At 43.3% G+C, this 19,449-nt stretch overlaps 1 protein-coding gene across 1 annotated transcript in view; it reads right to left on the bottom strand.

Moving 5' to 3' along the window:
- Positions 1–17,031, bottom strand: part of DAZL (deleted in azoospermia like) — a 36,326-nt gene extending 19,295 nt beyond the window's left edge. The window contains exons 1-6 of the mRNA XM_073329526.1: positions 16,989–17,031; positions 5,448–5,591; positions 4,995–5,086; positions 4,000–4,051; positions 3,210–3,276; positions 2,637–2,773 (exon numbers count right to left, since the gene is read on the bottom strand). Of these exons, the coding sequence (XP_073185627.1) occupies positions 2,637–2,773; positions 3,210–3,276; positions 4,000–4,051; positions 4,995–5,086; positions 5,448–5,591; positions 16,989–16,991 (495 nt within the window). The 5' untranslated portion in view covers positions 16,992–17,031. The remainder of the gene's footprint in view (positions 1–2,636; positions 2,774–3,209; positions 3,277–3,999; positions 4,052–4,994; positions 5,087–5,447; positions 5,592–16,988) is intronic.
- Positions 17,032–19,449: the final 2,418 nt, after the last annotated feature.

The raw sequence follows: 19,449 nt of genomic DNA, 5'->3' as shown, positions 1-19,449 counted from the left end.
GACTAAAAATTTGTTAGTCTCTAAGGTGCCACAAGTACTCCTTTTCTTTTTAAGAACAGCAATGTAGCCACAGATACATGGGCAGCGGCATAGGCTAGCTGCCCAACTACAATTGCAGGGAGTCAGGTATGCTCAGGGTGGCTAGCCCACGTAGTCATAGCTACATGCTTTTTTAGCACAGAAGCTTGACGACAGCTTACACGGGTATGTGTATGAAAGCCAGTAGTTATACCTCTGACCACAGTGAGGTCTTAGACACTTAGGGTGTGTCCAATTTTCAAAAGGGAGCTTAAAGACTTGTCTACACAGCTACTTACAGAGTGGCAAGCCATGGTGTGAATTTATAGCACACCAATCTGCTGTACAGTAACATCCTGTGTAACCACTGTTTTATCATATCCCACCAAGCTGCACTCTGCTGCTTTCACTGAATGGAAAGTACTCCAATGCAGGACTTCCCCACTGTAGACCCACACCTTGGCTTGCAACAGAGTAAGTCAGTCAGTCTCACTGAGCCTCAAATGGGGCTTTTAACATACACTGACTAACAGAACATTCTTTAGGGCTTATCTATAAAATACTGAATTTGCAGCAAGCTGGCGTGTAAATTTAGCTCACTTTAGCCTTCTGTGCAGTAAACATTTGTATAGGAATGGAAGTAGTTGCTTCTAACAATGATTTTTTTATTTTAACCAGATTCTGAGTTTAGGCAAAGTAAACAATTCACTTCCAATAGTTGAACATCAACAGAAGTCTGAAGTAGATTGTTCTCTCAGGACATGCAAGGTTTCAAGCAGTTGAGCTGGAATCAAATATTTACTGTCCCCAAAAAGTGTTACACTACTTGATTTCTTAAAATCCTCCCCCTACTTTCCTTAAACTAAAGGTTCATCTCGAACAGCAGTTCTCATACTGTGGGTCAGGAGCCCAAAGCAGATCGCAACCCTGTTTTAATAGGGTCACCAGGGCTGGTGTTAGACTTGCTGGGGCTGAAGCTGAAGCCAAAGCCAGAGCCTGAGCCCCGCTTTCTGGGACCAAAGCCCAAGGGCTTCAGCCCTGGGTGGCAGAGCTCAGATTAAGGCCCACTGCCCAAGGCAGTGGGGCTTGGTCTTCATCTTTGACCCCCCACCTGGGGCTCAGGCTTCAGTCCCCATTCCTGGGATCATGAAGTAATTTTTGTTGTCAGAAGGGGGTCATGGTGCAATGAAGTTTGAGAACCCCTGGTCTGGAGTTGTTTAAAGAGGACTTGCAACTGGAAAATTGAGGTAAGATTTTACAGACAGTTTATTTTTGGTTTGTTACAGCTCGTTTGATGCTAAATGGTAAAGCCCTTCCGGTGTCTACTTACACTATTTCAGCACATGAGGAATTAGAATCATTCCCACCCCCCAAATTTTTCATCCTTCAAATTTTAGGGCCAGAGCACATTTACCAAGTATTTTACTTTTAGTAAGTTATTTTCTTAACTCACCATGGGATGCATGCCTTCTTAAGAAAAAAGAAGTAGCCAAATCCAAGCAAGTTTACAATAAATATCAGGATTTGGTCATAGTTAGTAGGCAATGGGGTTTGGGGGAGTTCAGAAGAAAAGCTATTAGGGGATCCTCCCAATGTGGTGCTGGAAGGGAACAAAGCATGACGACAGCTTAGGAGACTACTGCATAGATATGTATGAGCATGTATTCCATTTCCCCTCATTAGATGTATAAAGATATCACTTAAATGGGGATATTGATCATGCCCACAATAATGGTATGTCTTACAGAAGTGAGTGCAATATTTGTGTTTTATACAAGGGTACTGTACCAATCCGAAGCAAGCAAACAGTTTTCCCTGGAGAAAGCGTTGACAGAGCCAGCTTTGCTGTTCCATACCCCGTTAATAAAAGGGACGCTGTACACTAGTCCTTTAACTTACTCTCAAGCAAAATCAAAAAGATCTTTTAAATAAGTTTCTCTGCTCAAGTGTTATGTAAAGAATTGTGCGCTTTGGGAGCAACCTCCAGACTACTCAACATCTCTTATAAGCTAGGTTATTTCCCCCCATTCCCTTTTCTTGCTCCATTCTGTAGCATTACCAGGCTGAAGATTTCTGCTTTGCCAGAAGATGGGAAAATGGGTAACCGGGGATGGACCACTTCATGATTACCTGTTCTGACTGCCCAGTGCCAGGTGCTTCAGAGGAAATGAACAGAAGACAGAATACTGGGCTAGATGGACCTTTCGTCTGACCCAGTATGACCATTCTTATGGTTTAGCTTCATTTAGAAATCAACAATCTCCCTAAATACAAAGTGAGCTTACACATTGCAGAGGTACTTTGTGGTATAGTGGGTTAGTAACTGGCTGCACGTATCAAGATTCTATACAGTAGAAGACTAATTTGAAAGACATATTGAGGTGGTACTTCTAAGTTGACAGTTCTGCCTGCTTTAGAAGACAATTCTGTCCACACTTGGTTTATTTGCTATTGTTACAACTAGATTTTCATTTTTAGGGGTATGAATGTCAAAAATTAAAGTTCCTCTAGTACATATTTCAGAGGCCATGCAAGTGTGGCTCTCAGAAGTGTTACATTCTAGTGCTTTGAAGAAAGCAGTTATGATCCAAGATCAGACCATAAAGAAATAAACTTACCTGAACATACTGAGTTACTGGACTCATCATAGCTGGAGGAGGCATGTATGTTTCTGCGTTTTGATTACTCCACACGCTATGAAACTGTGGCACAGGAGGATTAAAACCCAGATGTCTGGGTTGCACATGGTAAGCACCTAGTTTAGAGACAAAGGAAAGATGATCCAAAACATTTTTTTGTAATTTTATCAGTAGTTTAGGCCTAAAAAAAAATCAAGGTTTGTAGGAGTTCAGATATGTATGTTTCCATTAATAATTAATTATTATTATTTTAAATTAAAAAGTAGTGCAGGATAATAGATCAGTTCAGCAGTGTTTGCAGTTTACATGCTGGGGCATTATGATAGTACAAAATTTATCACAGTTGGCTTTCTTTGTCAAAACCGAGTAAAAAAAGTTAACAGTCAATACTGAGATAATTACTTAGATTTTACTTTAGTTGTAACACTTTTCATACTAATAATACAAGATTGTAAATATCACAGATAAACAAATGACTTTAATATCTTACATGTTCCTCCTTATGAAAGGATGCTGCTTTACAAGTTAAGGTTCCAGTCTAGATCTACTTACATAAATTCTGTTGTTTTCTGATTGCTGGGCCCAGTTTCAGTTTTTTACCATGGAAGTTTATTTGTGACTGGGGGAGGAAAAAAAAAAACAAACCAACAAAAATCACTCACCACTTACTATACTTTCAGATTCAACGACAGGTCAATAACTATTTAAGTCAATCTACGTGCTGCTGTAAATGTAGATGTACCTTTAGAGTACAGAGACTGCATGCACAGCTAGCATGGATATAAATGGTAGTGTGGACAGTGAGGCACCACCTAGACGAGTAGAGTGCCCTACACACCCGAAAGCCCAGGGTGTTTAACCTGCTTTGCGCTCTACATGCTCAAGCATACTGCTAGAGCCTTTTTTCCACAGCTGTCATACTACAATTCTGTTGTACTCTTGGTCTTTTCTATCAGTTAATAGTGCAATTTTTACATAACTTGGTCAGTGCATCTTGCCCTTAACTACCCAAGTGTGCTTTGAATGGCAGCTAGGAGTGGAAGGAATGGACTTTGAATGGACACCTCCAAGCAATAAAACTAAATGTTTTAGTCTTATTTCTGGCGAAATACGTTGCGTAAAAAAAGCCTACTTCAACAGCACGGGGCATTTTAGAAAGATTGTTTTGAACAGTCTTAATCTTTGCCTCTTCCTAATCACTTAATCTATTCCAGATGCTCATATAACCTTTAGACAACTCAATTTCCTTGTTATTACCTCCATAAACCAACCACCACACTGCATTCTTCATTACAGAATACAGATATGAATATGAGCATCCTCAAATAGCCAAGTAACTTACTTCCACTATTTTCTGAACATCCACATTGTCCAAAAAGGATACAAATCCATATCTGCAAAGGAAAAAAGTTCAGTGTGACTACTGCACAACCTACAAGCCTGTTTTGAACAAGACTCAATAGCATAAATTGGGTTACTGTATGCCAAAAGATAGTCAAGCCCAAGTAAGTATCATTCCACTGGATTCTGTGAACCAAAAACTGATGCAAAGGTGTATATATTACAAGGTGCCAACTAGCATCCAGGTAGTGATTTGATTCTCATTTCAGACTGGGTGCGACTGGTGCAATTCACTTCACCTCTGTCTTGGTTTCCACAATTTGGGAAACTGGGATAGTATTTGGTCCCATCACAGAGTTGATGCGAGACTTAGAGCAACAAGATTTTATTACATTAAGCATGGACAAAACAGTAATTTTCAAATCAAAATTAGTCTTCTGTTTAGCACATTACCAATAACCAAGACTTCCAGCTACCCAGAGTGGATCACAACTTGCAGGGGGAAGGCTGGGGCACCAGGTATAGAGGAGTGACAGGAGAGTTCTTTCCAGCTCCAAAAGCTCACACCTAGAAAGTGTATCCATGATTCTTATCTTTTTAGCCCAGCTGCTTACATTACTGTTCACCCAGAAGAATTTCATCCCATCAAAAGCTGGCTGCATTTGGCAGCCAAGGCAAGTTTTAAGTTTTGCTTCCACCAATTATATGCCCCCTGAAAAAACAAGATTTATTAAGTCAGCTAAAGCATACCATATTATTCTTTACAAAATCAGCTATACTTAAACTGAGTCTATATGAGCCAACTGGTTAGTTGTAATTCACCACTTCTGGAAGTAGTGATGCATACAGGGCTCAAGCATTTTAATAGCATGTTGTAGGGTGGGTTAGTCCAACTCTCCATGTGTTGCTGCTTCCTCTGGTGATTTATAGTTACCAACTTCACTAGGTTAGAAAAGGCTTTAATGATCCAAGACAAATCATTCATGTTCTACTTACCCTTTGGAAACACCAGTTCTATCAGTGATTATCTTCACTTCTTTCACTGTACCATATCGGGCAAAGAAGCTTCTAATTTCTGTTTCATCCATCTAAAGGAACAGAATTTGTTTAGCTTAAAAAAAAAAATCACTGGCCACCACAAGAAAGCCTTGAGCACAAGTTTGCAAAAAGGAGTTAACTGTTTGAAGTGGATTTACAGAAGCAGGAGCCACTTTCAAACCCACCCACTGTTACTGCACAATTCAGTGCTGCTCACCTAGCTAAGGGATAAAACTGGAACTGAACTCAGATCTCACATAGCAGTGCAATACCATAAAACTGGTAGATGCCATGGGATCAGGTAATTCCTGCAAAAAGTAAAAGTCTGTTTTCTGCTCTGCACTCCCAAAAAGAACAGTCCAATCACTATATATATACAGAATATATGTGAAAGACAAGACATTTAAATACCCTTATATCAATTCCACCAACGAAGACTGTGTTCGGCATGATTTTTCCTTCTGGTAAAACATATCCTTGACTGGTTGTTGACGACAACTGGGTGTTCTCCTCCCTGGAGATGCTTGCACATTGGGACTCTGGATTTGCTGCAGACTGCAAATTCGATAAATTTATATACTACATTTTAGGATACTAAAACTTCAAAATGTTCCCATGGATAAAATACTTTCCATTTCCAGTTTACCCTATTTACAACAGAAATACCACAAATAATTTTCCAAAAACATATGTTCTGAATTAATTCCACTTCATGGACTGGTTTTTCAGTATTTACTCTTTTTACCTAGCACTAAGCTGCATTTAGAATAATTAAATATGTATAGTTAAAGCTGCTTTTCCTCAAAGCTCCATGGGGTCACTTTAAACCTATACGACTAATTCTACAATGAAACTTTTGAAAAATGCACTTCTATATCTATCAATTGGGATTTAAGACAGAGTTAGTAGACATAGAAGACTGCCAGATCTGCTTGCAGAGTTCCAGAATTCCACATTATCCAATCCCCCCCCCCCCCAAATCCTTAAACAAGTAATTAAATGCGGCACTCATATGAGCAATCCCAGAACAAAACCCATGGAAGAAATTTATCTTTAAAAAAACCGTTATAGCCACTACAACTAGCTCTTAATATGATCAAATTATTGTGATCCCTTTGAAGGAGAGATTTTGTACTCTGTCGCAATTTAAAGTTATATCAAATCAGAGGTCTATCAAGATCTGCAACTTTGTCTTAAACAGTCTGAATAGTTTGAGATTAAGTGACTTTTACAAATCATTTACATTTGTAATAGGGTATACACACAGGCCACCATGTCCCCCCCCCCGATTAAACAGAAAGAAACATTCAAAAGAACAATCTTACGTCAAGCACTCAGAAGTTAAATAGTAGAATTAAGGCTGCCTAGGCAGCCTTAATTGCATGCATTTATGTTTATACATTATGATACAGTCTTTAATTACATGATCATATACTATTTTTTCCACAGGACCCCAGTTTCACTTAGCACACAGAATGGATGGTACTCAGTGAATGAGCAGCTATCCAGTATTTTGTTCAAAGAGCATATAGCCATGAGTGGCCCCTTGTTTTTACTGCACACCATTCAAACCACACGCTCTGAAGAATGAATTATTAGTTTCCTCATGGGCTTTTCTATGGCACGCAACACTGTCGTATCAGAGAGCTTCACAAATGTGAATCTAATTTATATTCACAACACCCACATGAGGTGAGATGGTATTATAAGAGCTGCACAAAGATTTTCAACAAATAGCAAATTCATCAAAAATGCATTTTAGAATACTAAAACTATTTGCCAATTTAACTCCAATTTTTTGAATAGTTTCAACTAAAAAAAACCCTGATTTTCTCCTAAAGAAGTGTTGATTCAACTCAATATTTTTGTTAGTTTTAAACCAAAACTAATGGATTATTTACGTTCTCCCGCTACACTAAATTATTTAGTCAGATCTAATTATCCTCATTTTAGCCACAGAGAAAATGGAATCACAATGAAGGTCAAAAGCATCCACTAAGTTTGGGTGCCTAGGGCCTGATTTTTCAAATAAAATTGAATACATAGCACCATATGTTCAAAGCACAGCCACCACGGACTTCAGCTACAGTTTAGTGACCAGCACTTTTGCAAATTAGACCCCACAGGTGCAAGCTGAGCACACAAAAAAATTTGCGTGTAGTTAGTGACCAAATTTTTAACATGTGGTTTAAGTAACTTGCCTAGCATGACAAAGAACACCCATGTGGCAAAGGCAGGGTTAGAATCGTTGCCCAAGGTAGCTTTCAATTGCCTGAACTATGAGACCATCTTTTTCCTTCATCCAATCCCCTGCTTCATTTACTACATAGTTTTAGCCCACTGACCTTCACTCCCATCATTTCTTGTTCCCTGCAGCTTGTGGTCTGGGTTCACTGGCCTGCCTCTTCCTTCAATCGATGGGGAGGGTCTTTAGTTTTGGGCATGGTTAGGTCTACCATCTCCCAGAACCACAGGAACACAGTTTTGGCCCTTTGACCTTCACGCCCTTCCCTGTTTTTTCACTTGTTATCCCCATTACTCACATGCAGCCTAGGTCCAATGGCTCATCTCCCTCAGCTGAGAGGGCAGGTCTTTAGCTTTGGGCAGGCCTAGACCAGACTGTCTCACTATCCACAAGCAGTGCACACACACTATTTCAGCTCTGTGACCTTCACTCCTTCCCCCCCCCACCCCTTTTTGTCCCCTCAGAGGAGGAAATGGGCCTTTAGTTTTGGGCAAGTCATCCCAGTATCTGCAGTAGGTACATGCACCCTCAATATCTACAACAAATGAGGGAGGGGGTCCTACTGCCTTCTTCCATTCACAATCCCGATTCATTCTCAGAGCAGGTCCAGCCTGCGCACTGAATGAGGGAGGAGTGCAGGGGTGGGGTGAGGGGAGGAGCAGTAAATGATCATGTAATCAAGGACAGTCACAATACAGACACACAAGGCACACAAATTAAGTTTGTACAGCCAATCTTAATTCTGGCATTTCCTAACTTTTGAGTGTTTCACTTTTCAAACTTAATATTCTTTTAGTGCAGTTGTGTGCAAGTGATTTCCTGGGTTGTTCTTTATTAAAAGAGAACATAAAGCTAACTGAAAAGCAGAAATTCCATCAGGTGGCTCTTACTCCCACAGGAGTCATCTACAGGACTGGAACCTTTAGATCCAGACAGATCTCTGCCACTTGAGATACTGGAGAAACTGGTAACTGTAGAGGATGTCATTCTCAATGTGGACCAACGCTAGAGGGGGACTTGACACACACTTTGCCAATGGGTTTCAGACATTTGTCAAAAGCAGACCACAGACGTGAGTCTTAGGTTCCACTCCAGGTTCTGGAGGGAAGCAGTCTCTTGCTGCTTTAGATCCTGCTTCCCCCTTTACCCCCAACCCAGTGCTCTCTGCTTCTTCACCCCAACCTCCCTGCCTAGTTAGATCCAGGCTCCACCCCTCAGACTCTGCCATTTGAGTTCCAAATCTTCATCCATCTCTGGCTCCTCACCTCAGTCAACAAGAGTCAAGGAAGAAAGCAGTATCCTCAACACTGAATCCTTAATGATGCAATGACCAGTCACTTGCTGGGCAAATATCTTTAATTATTCCTATAAGCCTCACCCCCCGCCCCCCAAAGGGGTAAATTTAAGATCTGAGAGAGCAGCAGCACAACTTCCAGGCCCTCAAAAAGGAATAAGTCTTGACTGGTTGAGCCTTTTGTACAAAACAGAATATTTGTTAGAAATAGGTAGAAACACAGCAAGAATTAGTGCGAGAACCAAGTTGTAGAGTGTCATCTGGAAAAAAGTCAGTGTATCTGTCTAATGGTCCCATGAATGCGGTCTCAAACATTTTCAATAAAAGTAAGCATTTGTAGATTGAGAGGACATTTGTCCCATGGCATTTTTACTCAGATTTTTGCATCCCAAGAAACAAATATTGCTATATCAAGAAAACTGATTAGAATGCAATCTTTGTGCATGAACTAAGACAACTTTTATAGAATGTTATATACATAAGACTGCTACAGCAAGACTAGCTATTTCACTGGATATACCTATAGGATCTCAAAGGATCCTCATCTTTTTGTGCCTGGCTATTAACTAGCTCAAGTTTCTCGAAGCAAACTCACGGAATGGTAGTCAAATTTAGTGGAAATCAGCGATCGGGTTTTGTTAGTTTTTCTACTCTACTTGCAAAGCTCCCCCAAACCCTTTTAGGCTACAGCAATCCTTTAAACATCCAGATACAACTACTAAATGCAATTACTTTTGCATTCTTTAAAAGGATAACTTTTCATATTTGGGATACCTAGCAGACATGAGGTAGTTGTATGGAAACTCATCATCAGTTTAGATATATTTCTAGTATAGTTTAAGCCAGGGTAGCTACCAAATGCAAAAGTAGAAACCAGCAACCCCAGCTTGTTTCCTGCAGGTATCCCTGCCATTAATTTCATATGCACAGGAATGAAGTGCTACTGTATATGATGAAGTATTTCTCCTCAGTGGTATTACACACAAAGGACTGGGCACTCCTCTTTCATCTCTTTTCATAAGAGAAACTTCCTTGATTCTTCAAGGTACACATCTATCTGATTTATAGACAAGGGTGCTGGTGTAGGTAGATCTTCCTTCTCCCCCCCCCCCCTTTTATTCTTCTGTGTTTTTCTTTCAAGCCATTTGTCCCTCCATAACAGCCTTCTGCTATAATTGGAGAGAGGGGATAGACATCCCTTATGGTTCTCCTGCTGTGATTTATGTCCCACCTCAAACTACACAGCTACAGAAACAGGACTGAAATGAGACTACAAAAAAAATACTTTTCTGGATTGTCAAAAGGAGTTATCTTCAACTGAGGGGGAAAAAGACAGTAGGGAAAGAAAAGTATGCCAAGCATCTATGGGAAAAGCAGCAAAAAGGTAAATGAAGCCTCAGTGATGTAGTAAATAATATGTTACGTTACTTCCTTTATTTTGTTCCATTTCTCTGGAAGATGAGCTCCAAACATTTGAAGGAACAGGATCAAAGTAATACTCAATTAATGTAGCACCGAAGTTATATCAGAGATCTTCAACAGGATCCAGAGTGTGAAGGAAAACACCAGCCTGCCATGACAACTCTCTCCTATATAAAAGGTATCACAAGGTTCTGTTCTGTCAATCTTCCTGATGCCTGTGTAGACAATACATCTGGGGCAATACCGAGATTTAGACTGTATTGCCATCGGGATACAGAAGATAACACCTAGTTGTCAGTGGACTTGGTTTTTTACGGGATCTGGGTGACTCAAAATCTGTTTAAGCCAGCCTCTAACCAAATCAGGACTCAAACCAGAAGATGCCAGTGGCTGAGAAGAAAAACAGTATAATTATTTCCAGTTATTGGTCCCCTCTCAGATGGTGTTTGCCCACTTTCTGCTAGCAAGTACACAATTGGGGGGGGGTGGTCTTGTTGTCTCTTGACTGTGTTTTGAAGATAAGGAAGCAGCTGAAACCAAATAAAATACCTGAGCTGCTAATCTGAAGTGGCAGGGAGTGATCAGAGAAGAGGCCTTTACTCTAAAAGAGAATCTCCATGCTGGGTCTGAAAAAGTAAGTTTGACTTTCTAGGCATACAAGATCTATACCTGAATACATGCTTGACAGCGGGGGATACTATCAAGGGAATGAAGCTATCATTGCAGCTGCCAAGAGGAACCTTCTCTTCCTCTTTCCTACCAAGCTTCAGAGCCTCCTCACTGTTGCAAACGAGTCTGTTACACTGTTCTTCCACAGCCTTTTGAGTGTGTCCAGTATCTGCCACAGCTCCTGGCTTTGTAAGCACAGTGAAAATGACAACTGCCATTTTTGCTAGTTCCTACAAGATTCTGAACCGCAACACTTAAAGTACCCAGAGTCTACTAAATCCCACATTGTTACTGCTGCCTGACAATACCATGAGCAGCAGCAGAGGCACTGGAGCCATTTTTCTTTGATCTCAGGAAGGCCTACACTACATCACTTTACATTCAGAAGGTTAACTTGAACCATAAGGCTAAAAAATGTAATCCATTTAGTTCAAGGTAACTTTACAAAGTGTAATTTGACTTAGAACAGATGTTTACATCTTTCCTTGCTTTTTTACTTTCATTGTTCTTCTGTGAAGTCTGTTTTACTGTATTCAGAAAAAATACAGAAAACTACAACAGCCATTATACATGAATTCAATGGAGATTGGGGTACTTCTCACGTGGCTGGAGGCATTTTTAGCCGCTTGCCTCTCAATGAATCAGTTGTCTACTAACAGCCTATTACATACATCTTCCAGTGACTTATATTGCTATACTTTAGACACTTTTCCACTTGTTTAGACAAACTAGTTTGGAGCCACTGACAGGTTTTTGATTTGTCAACTGGATCTTGAAGGAGAGAGAAATTAAACAAGTTTCATTGCTAACAATTTCTTAAATCCAGCTACAAAATGACCTGCCAGGGAAGATAAAGTTACATTTTGTGCCCTTTTTGCTTCTGATGCAAAAAAGGCAACCTTAGTTTATTTCAGGAAGTTTAAGCTTTGTGTCAGGAGCATGTTCCTATGACTTTTCCTGGTTTTGCTGGAAGACTCAAGTGTGAATTTTGAGTTTCTTGCACCTTAAGGTTCAGAGTTCTGGATCTAGACATATCCTCTCTCCCAGATGTTTATCAGGCACTGGGATTAAAGAGGTTAATAGCACAGACTTAAACAATCCAATTAAAAATCTTTTAACTTCCTAACTGCTCAGCTGTTACTCCTGTAATTGTCCTAGTTCTCCAATTATCCATGAGTTCCTGAATAGACCAAATAAATTTTTTAGTGTTGAGACAAGTTTAAGAAAAGTCTTCTTACAAAATAAAGCAGCAAAGAATGGGTACATGCCTTTTCCCCCCCTTGGTATGTCACCTTTCAAGGTCTAATGTCATAGTGCATTTCAGCCATATTCCAGTTCAAATTGTCCAAGATGGGCAATCTTTCCTCCTGACAATTGGCCTAAACTGTTCGCTGTCCCCATCCCAAACGGGAATCTATTGAAATGCAAGCATGTAAACTGTTGGCCCTTATTCCAGCCACTATGATTTAGATAACAAGGCATTAGCAAAAGGGTTTTGCCTTAAGTGCTAGATGAGGAAAAAGCAAGAAGTTACCATTTTAAGCTCCCAAAAGGCAAAGATTCTACAGTCTTTTACCATATATGCTGGCTGATCCTCAAGAGTCCTGTGTGTTCCATAGCCACTGAATTTACATCTTGCTGGAGAATTACACTCTAAAATGAGAGCTGAAGTTCAAGTCTTTCTTACTCTTGTAGTTAGAAATAAAACCTCAAGACAGTTAACTGACTATACTCATATTACTGCTTTAGTTAACAGAGCTATTGTTGCAGGCTGTCTAAGTGTAGTGGGGTAACCTGCCTCATTCATCTCAACCTGGGGCCTCTGAAATCAGATTCCAAAATGCCAAGGAATTCAACATTTATGTCACACCATTTGCTATTATGTCAGATGCATGGCTGCAGTAAGTTTTCTTCTTGCAACTGTCTCTTATTCTCCAGATTTCATGACAATGGGAAGTTAAACAGATTACAGTGTATGCTCTCTCTGTACTGTCAAGAGTCAGGTAGTAGGAAGTTGGGGAACTAGAACAGGAATCTAACTTGCAGCCAGGAAGCCAAGCAAACCAAGAGTGTAAGATGTCAAGCTGAGCTTCCTACAGAGCATGATCACAGTTAGGAGTAGCCAGCTTCAGCAGATGACTGCAAGCTCCACCCTTCTCTATTATACAGGGGAATAGGAAGAGGTTTTGATCCAGGCTGGCTGGCCAACATCACAGGGACCAAAAGTTAGGGAGTGCAGCTAGGTTGCCTAGAAAAGTTTGGGGGGGGGGGGGGGCAGGGGAAATCTTCAAAACAAAAAAAAGAGCAATAGTTGAAAGTACTAACTGACATAAAAATCGATGAGCCTCAGATGTGTATACAGAAAGATGGCAGATGGGAATGTAGGACATTTCATGACAATCATAAATTAGAGTTGCCAAAGAATTTAGGTATTGTTGCTGCAGCACTAGGTCCTATTCTGCCTCTGCATAGGCAGGGCCTCTGTTATACCCTACAATATTTATAATAAAGCAGAGTTGATATTTATGAAAAGCAATGCAGAAGAAAGAACAAACCTCAACAAACTTAACCAACAGTTCTGTTGGATCCTCACTAGAGCTTCAATTAGCCCACCCCAGAGCAATATGCCTGTGCCTTTTTTCTCTCCTACACAGGAAGTTTGTCCTACCTTTCTCCACCCCTTCCACACCCTGCTCAGAATATAAAGAGATGTAATGTCTACTCACACTCCTGGTATTGCACCCACATGTGCAGCACTTCTACATACAGGAGTTGAAGTGATCATGACAGCATATTACCTGAAAGGGAAAAGGAACGTGGCTCCCTATAACAGTGATAGTATAGTTTACACATCAAGCAGCAGATGGAGCTATTAGCCACGCACTGTACATGCTTTTTGCAAACTAGCAGATATCCTAGTCAACTTTTTCAGGACTTGGGTCTTACTCCTAGCTGTAGCTCTGTTTTATGTACGTCAGTTGTTCTCAAAATGTGGGGGCATGTCCCCTAGGAGGAATGGAGGAACATTCCGATGGGGCACACGGCACAGAGGGAATCACCATGTTTCCAGCCCCACACTGCTCCCAGACCAGCTGCACCTCCAACCCTGTCATCCCCCAGTCCTGCTCCACCTCCAGACCCAGCTCCACCCTCACTCCTCCTCTGCTCCCAGAGCAGTTCCACCCTAACTCCTCCTCTGCCTGTAGGCTCAGCTCTTCCCCTCATCCCCAGTTCCACTCCCACCTCTGCCTTCAACCCAAGCTCTGCTGCTGAGGAAGCCTCGGCTATGCAAAAAAGAAAAGGAGTACTTGTGGCACCTTAGAGACTAACCAATTTATTTGAGCACAAGCTTTCATGAGCTACTAAACTTGCCACAGTATGCATCCGATGAAGTGAGCTGTAGCTCACGAAAGCTTATGCTCAAATAAATTGGTTAGTCTCTAAGGTGCCACAAGTCCTCCTTTTCTTTTTGTGAATACAGACTAACACGGCTGTTACTCTGAAACTTGGCTGTGCAGTAATTGAAGGGAGGGCACAGACAGATTCCATCATTGATAAAGGGAGTGGAGCACGACTGGAAAAGTTTGAGCACCACTGATGCAGACCAATACAATTATTTATAATTAATTCAACCTCTATTTTTACCTATTCTTATAAAGAGGCTGGAAGCATGCAAACATTCTCTAGCAAATAGCTTTGGAACAAACACCCAAGGTGAAAAAGGCCGCTGTTCCAGTGTTAACTGCTTTGCTTTTCAATTTAATTTAACTGATAAATTGAGTCTGGTAACACAAGATCTCTTACATGAGGGGAATGGGGAGAAAGTGTACCTTAGATCAGTGGTGCCCAAACATTTCCTGTCATACCACACGCACCCCTTATCAGTAATGGAATCTGCCCATGGCCCCGCTCCATTATTGCGGTTGGCTCAGCACAGGAGCTTGGGCTGAAGACAAAGCTGGCCTGTGAGTGGAGCAGAACTGCAGTTGGGGCCACAGCTGAGCTATGGCTGGGGCCAGAGCTGCAGGAAGCATAGTGGGGGGTGCTCCCTCTCCATCCTCCACTGGAGGCTGGCCCTTGCTCCACCACACCCCCACCCCTTGGGGACCACTGGCTTAGATTTGTAAAACTAATACTTAACAGAACACGTACAGACTGAAAGTTGTTATACAATCAAGTCGCTAATATGACAGGAAGTGGCTTTTGGATTGTGTGTGTTTAGGACCTCATTATAATAGCTATGAAATATAGCAGTGTCATGCGCTGCTATAAATGGAAGAATGTGAATATGAAAAGCAAGTCACTAAAAAAAATTTGCTATTTCACAAAAAATTTAAATATTAATAAACAACCAGCTTTGAGAATACAAAAGGTCAACTGAATTAGTGTCACCATTTGAAATATTTTAAAGCCAATTTATAAGATCTATCCATGCACACCTGCAGGAAAGGCAGTTTTTATATATTTGTACAGAGCACAGCACATGCCGAGAGCTACAATACAACTGCTACCTTTCAACTGACATTCTTGATTTCTAGTATCTTCAAATTGTTTTACCAGTTTAGTCTTATTGTTTGCATCACATCAAGCTTAATGCAGAACACGCCCACACCCACCCCCCAAACAGACAATAGTATAATTTACTGAAAGATGTGCAAAGAGCATCAAGTATTTTCTTGAAAAAAATTCTCCATATTCTTATCTAGTAAATAGTTAACTGTATGTGGGAGCCAAATATGTTGAGTACACCCTGAAAGTAAGAGAACTCACATGAAGTGAACTAATTACTCTCAAAAGGAAGAAGGTACACTTTGACTTTTAAAAGTTTGACAGAAAACAAATGCATGCTTTAGTTACTAGTACACCTCTACCCCGATATAACGCTGTCCTCAGGAGCCAAAAAAAAAAAATCTTACTGCGTTATAGGTGAAACCGCGTTATATCAAACTTGCTTTGATCCACCGGAACGTGCAGTCCCACCCCCCCCCCCAGAGTGCTGCTTTCCCACATTATATCTGAATTTGTGTTATATCGGGTCATGTTATGTTGGGGTAGAGGTGTACTTTCAACATGCACATCTGAGAACTGCAGTTGTTGGGTGTTGTTGGTTTTTTTCTTTTTTAAGAGCAGTTAGTAGCAAGCTCATGATATGAAATTGCTTTTGAAAATATTCAAACCAACTTTAGTTCAGCTGAAATATGTAACCGTCTAATGTACATAAATTAGAATTGCTTTGTTATGTATAACCTGGGCAAGTCTCCATAGAAGCCAGTGGAAGTTAACATTTCCAGGCAGTGCCTGCACCTACTACTGCTAGTAGAGAACCTGCCATGAGGCCAAAGAAAGCATGGGTTTCAAACAGTCTGCAAGATCTGACCTCATATGGGGCACTACACCTTACAGCCCAGGAGAGAGGCAGGAGGGAAGAGGAGGTTTGACGCCTCTCCTGAAAAGGCTTCCTACAGACAGGCTGATCTGAGCCATCAGTAACCTCGCGCTGAAGCCTCCACCCCAAGGGGCATCAGAGCAGGGAAACGTCGCCACAGAGCGGCTAAACCCAGCCCCACAAGGCGAGGCGAGGCACAAGGGGAAGAAGCCCAACTCCCCCAAGCTTGGGGGCTGCTGCTCCGTCCGGCAGTACCCCGAGGGAACGGGCCGGGGCTCCACCGGAGTCACACTCTAGTCTGCCCTGAGGGTGGAAATGCCCGGGACCGGCCCCACCCCAGCAGGAGACCGACCGGGACAGAACCCGCCCCGTGTGAGTCCCCGGCGGCGGCGAGCTGCAGGCGCCATGTGGCGCAGTAAGCGTGCGCGGCGCGGGTCCGGGGAGGGGGGAGCGAGCGGAACAGGCCAGGCGTCGCAAGCCAGGCTGCAACAAAATGGCGGCGGTTGCGGGGCATGGCCCAGTCTTCTCGCCGCCCTCGACCGCCTGAAGACCAGTCTCAGCGGCCGCGGCTTCCTCCCGCCTGCCCTTAGCAGAGCCGGCCCATTGCACCCCGCGGCGACCGCTCGCCCTCCAGCCCCGCCTCTTCCACCCCACATGGACCTCAGTCCCGTCCCCCCCCCAGCCTCCGTCCCATTGAGCCCTAGGCCGTGGTGAGCCCTTCCCCATAGGCAGGCCAGCCAGCCCTGCACCCCGTTCCCAGCGACCCTAACCCACGACTGGGCAGCGGCTTTGGACCCCTGCCTCACCGCTCCAGCCACATCCGCCCCCCGCGATCCACGGCTTCGTCCCCCCGGGGACCTAGAGCACGGCCTTTCTGCCCCCAAACCACATCGCTAACCCCCCCCGAGCACGTGCCCCGCCGCCAGCCTCACTCACCATCGTTCCCCACGCGCGGGACAGTGCCCGTTCCCCGCTAAAAACAGAGGGGGAAGCTAAACACTAACCCCACCAACTCCCTCCCTCCCTCCCGCCTACCCCCCTAAAAACAGCCGCTCCTCCCGCTGGGCCAGCCGCCTCTCTAAATAGTCAGTGAGGGGAAGGGGGCGGGGAGAGGCCACACCCAGCGGGGTACTGCTGGTCACTAGACGGAGGGAGGGAGGCCGTCTTTGCTCGAAGACTGGCTTCTTCTAGGTGTTCCCACCCTGCCTTTAATGTGGTACAGGATTGGGGTGGATTTTGCTCTCACCCCTCTGGAGTCGGGAAAGGTATTTTACTGTGTGTCCTGTAGCTTCCCCCTGCCCGCCAGTGAAAAGGGTAACATTTTGCAGTGTAGCATGATCTCTTTTCATCAAATGGGAGGACTTTGCTCAGGATGTGTTAATTTTAATGAGGCACCCATTCTTTGAGAATCTTACTTCATTTAATCGGTCCTCACTTAAGACATGGCCCTGGAGAAGAGGTTTCAGTTTGATTTCCTCATTTTAACAATCACCTTCAAACTGAAGGGTTTTGTAATATAGATTATTTCCATAAGAGAATTCTTATTGCCTTACTACATGTACTTCTGAGGATGTTTGTGCCTCTTGGGACTTTCATCCTTTCTTTTGAGGCTTCTCTACACACCCTGTGTCTAAGCATCTGTTTAATGTGAGGCACTTGTTCCAATCAAAGCCAATGGGAGTTCTTTTATTGACTTCAGTGACACCTGGATGGGGACCAATGTTTGGTATCTGTGCTAGTCTCTAAGGGTATGTCTACACTGGCTTGGACTAAGGGGATGTTTAATTGAGGTGTAGATGTCTGGGCGCAGACTCAAACTCTGGGACCCTCCCACCACAGCGGGTCCTAGAGCCATGTGCCAAATAAACGGCCCCTTAAACCTGAGCCCCATGAGCCCAAATCAGCTAGCATAGGCCAGCCAAAAGTTTTTAATTGGACAGTGTAGACATCCACACTGCCAAGAAAAACCTGCTGCACCGAATCTCACAGCCTGGGTCAACTGATTCACTCGCACAGGGCTCAGGCTGCAGGGCTAAAAATACCAGTGCAGACATTCATGTCCATACCGCCCTTCTTCTGTCAGTGGTACGCATCCTCACCAGGAGCACTTCCAGTAACATAAGGGGGGCGGGGGGACTGAGAGCCAGGGCTCACAGCTGCCTGCCAGGAGCTGGGCTGCATCCTCCCTTCGGCTCCTCTCGCCACCGGGAATGGGATAGCCACACTGGGCTTCTTGGCTCCCTGCTGGGAGCTGGGCTGCCCTTCCCCCCTCCCCACCACTCCCCGGGCTTTTAAGCCCCCCCCCCCCCCCCCCGGAGCATGGCAGCTGACCAGGCTCCAAGTGTAGAGCTCCCCGCCGGGCACACTTGTGCTCTCAGTGTGGAGCAGGGAGCTGAGACCCTTGCAGGGGTTGCGGGGGAAGGGCAGCCAGGCTCCTGGCAGGGAGATCTGTACCTGGAATCTGTGCTGCTGCCGTGCTCCCAGTGGAGAGTCAAGAAGCCCAGTGCAGCTGCCTTGTTCGCAGCAGGGAGCCAAGAAGTGTGGTGCGGCTGCCCTGTTCCCAGTGGGAACTGGAGAGCCCAGGGACAGCAGCTGGGCTCCCAGCGGGGAGCTGAGAGCCTGGGCAGCAGCCTGGGTCAGAGCAGAGAGCCAAGAGCCTGGGCAGCAGCCCACTGGTAGCAGGGAGCCAGGACTCTGGGAGCTGGCTTTCTAAGCTGCCTTACGTTGACCTAATGCTGTAGTGTAGACCAGGCCTCAGTCAAACACCTTTTATCAAAGGAAAGAAGTAAAAGGCTTTGGTACTTATGACCAGGCAGCGGCCAACGGTTTAAGGACCTACTTCTACAAAGAGATCCATGACGGCACAAAGGTCTGTGCATGAGGATCTTTTTGAAGGATCAGATCCTAATGTTCCCGTCAGACTGTGTGCAGAGACTGCTTGGTAGCTTTGAATCCTGTTTGTTCCCAACTAATCAACTTTCCAATGGTTCTCATTACTAATTTATTTGCAAGGATTTTTAAATCTATATTTGACATTGGATAAAAGGATGTATGTAGTGGATAAAAGGTTTACTCTATGTTTTAAACCTACCGGTATAAATTTGTCTCAATTTAGGGACAATTTTCAGAGTTTCAACAAAACCCTTCTTAATAATGAGGATTTTTTCCCCTAAAAATTTATATAAGTGAAAACCCATCAAGATCTGGATATTTTCTGATCTTTATTTCTTACTCTGTGCTGCTCCTTTTTTCTTTTCTTTTTTTTTCTTTTATAGTTGTAAAAATTCTTGATCATTCCCACTGAGTAAAACTTGTTTAAACTGTTTATCCCCATAAATTCCCAAATTTATTTCTAAGTAATTTAAAATATACTGCAGTTTACCTTCATGCCACTTAT

Source organism: Lepidochelys kempii, chromosome 2, assembly GCF_965140265.1.
Source record: "Lepidochelys kempii isolate rLepKem1 chromosome 2, rLepKem1.hap2, whole genome shotgun sequence".
In the NCBI taxonomy this organism is placed as follows: domain Eukaryota; kingdom Metazoa; phylum Chordata; order Testudines; family Cheloniidae; genus Lepidochelys; species Lepidochelys kempii.
The sequence above is the reverse complement of the archived record's forward strand: the minus strand, read 5'-3'. Positions and strand labels throughout refer to the sequence as shown.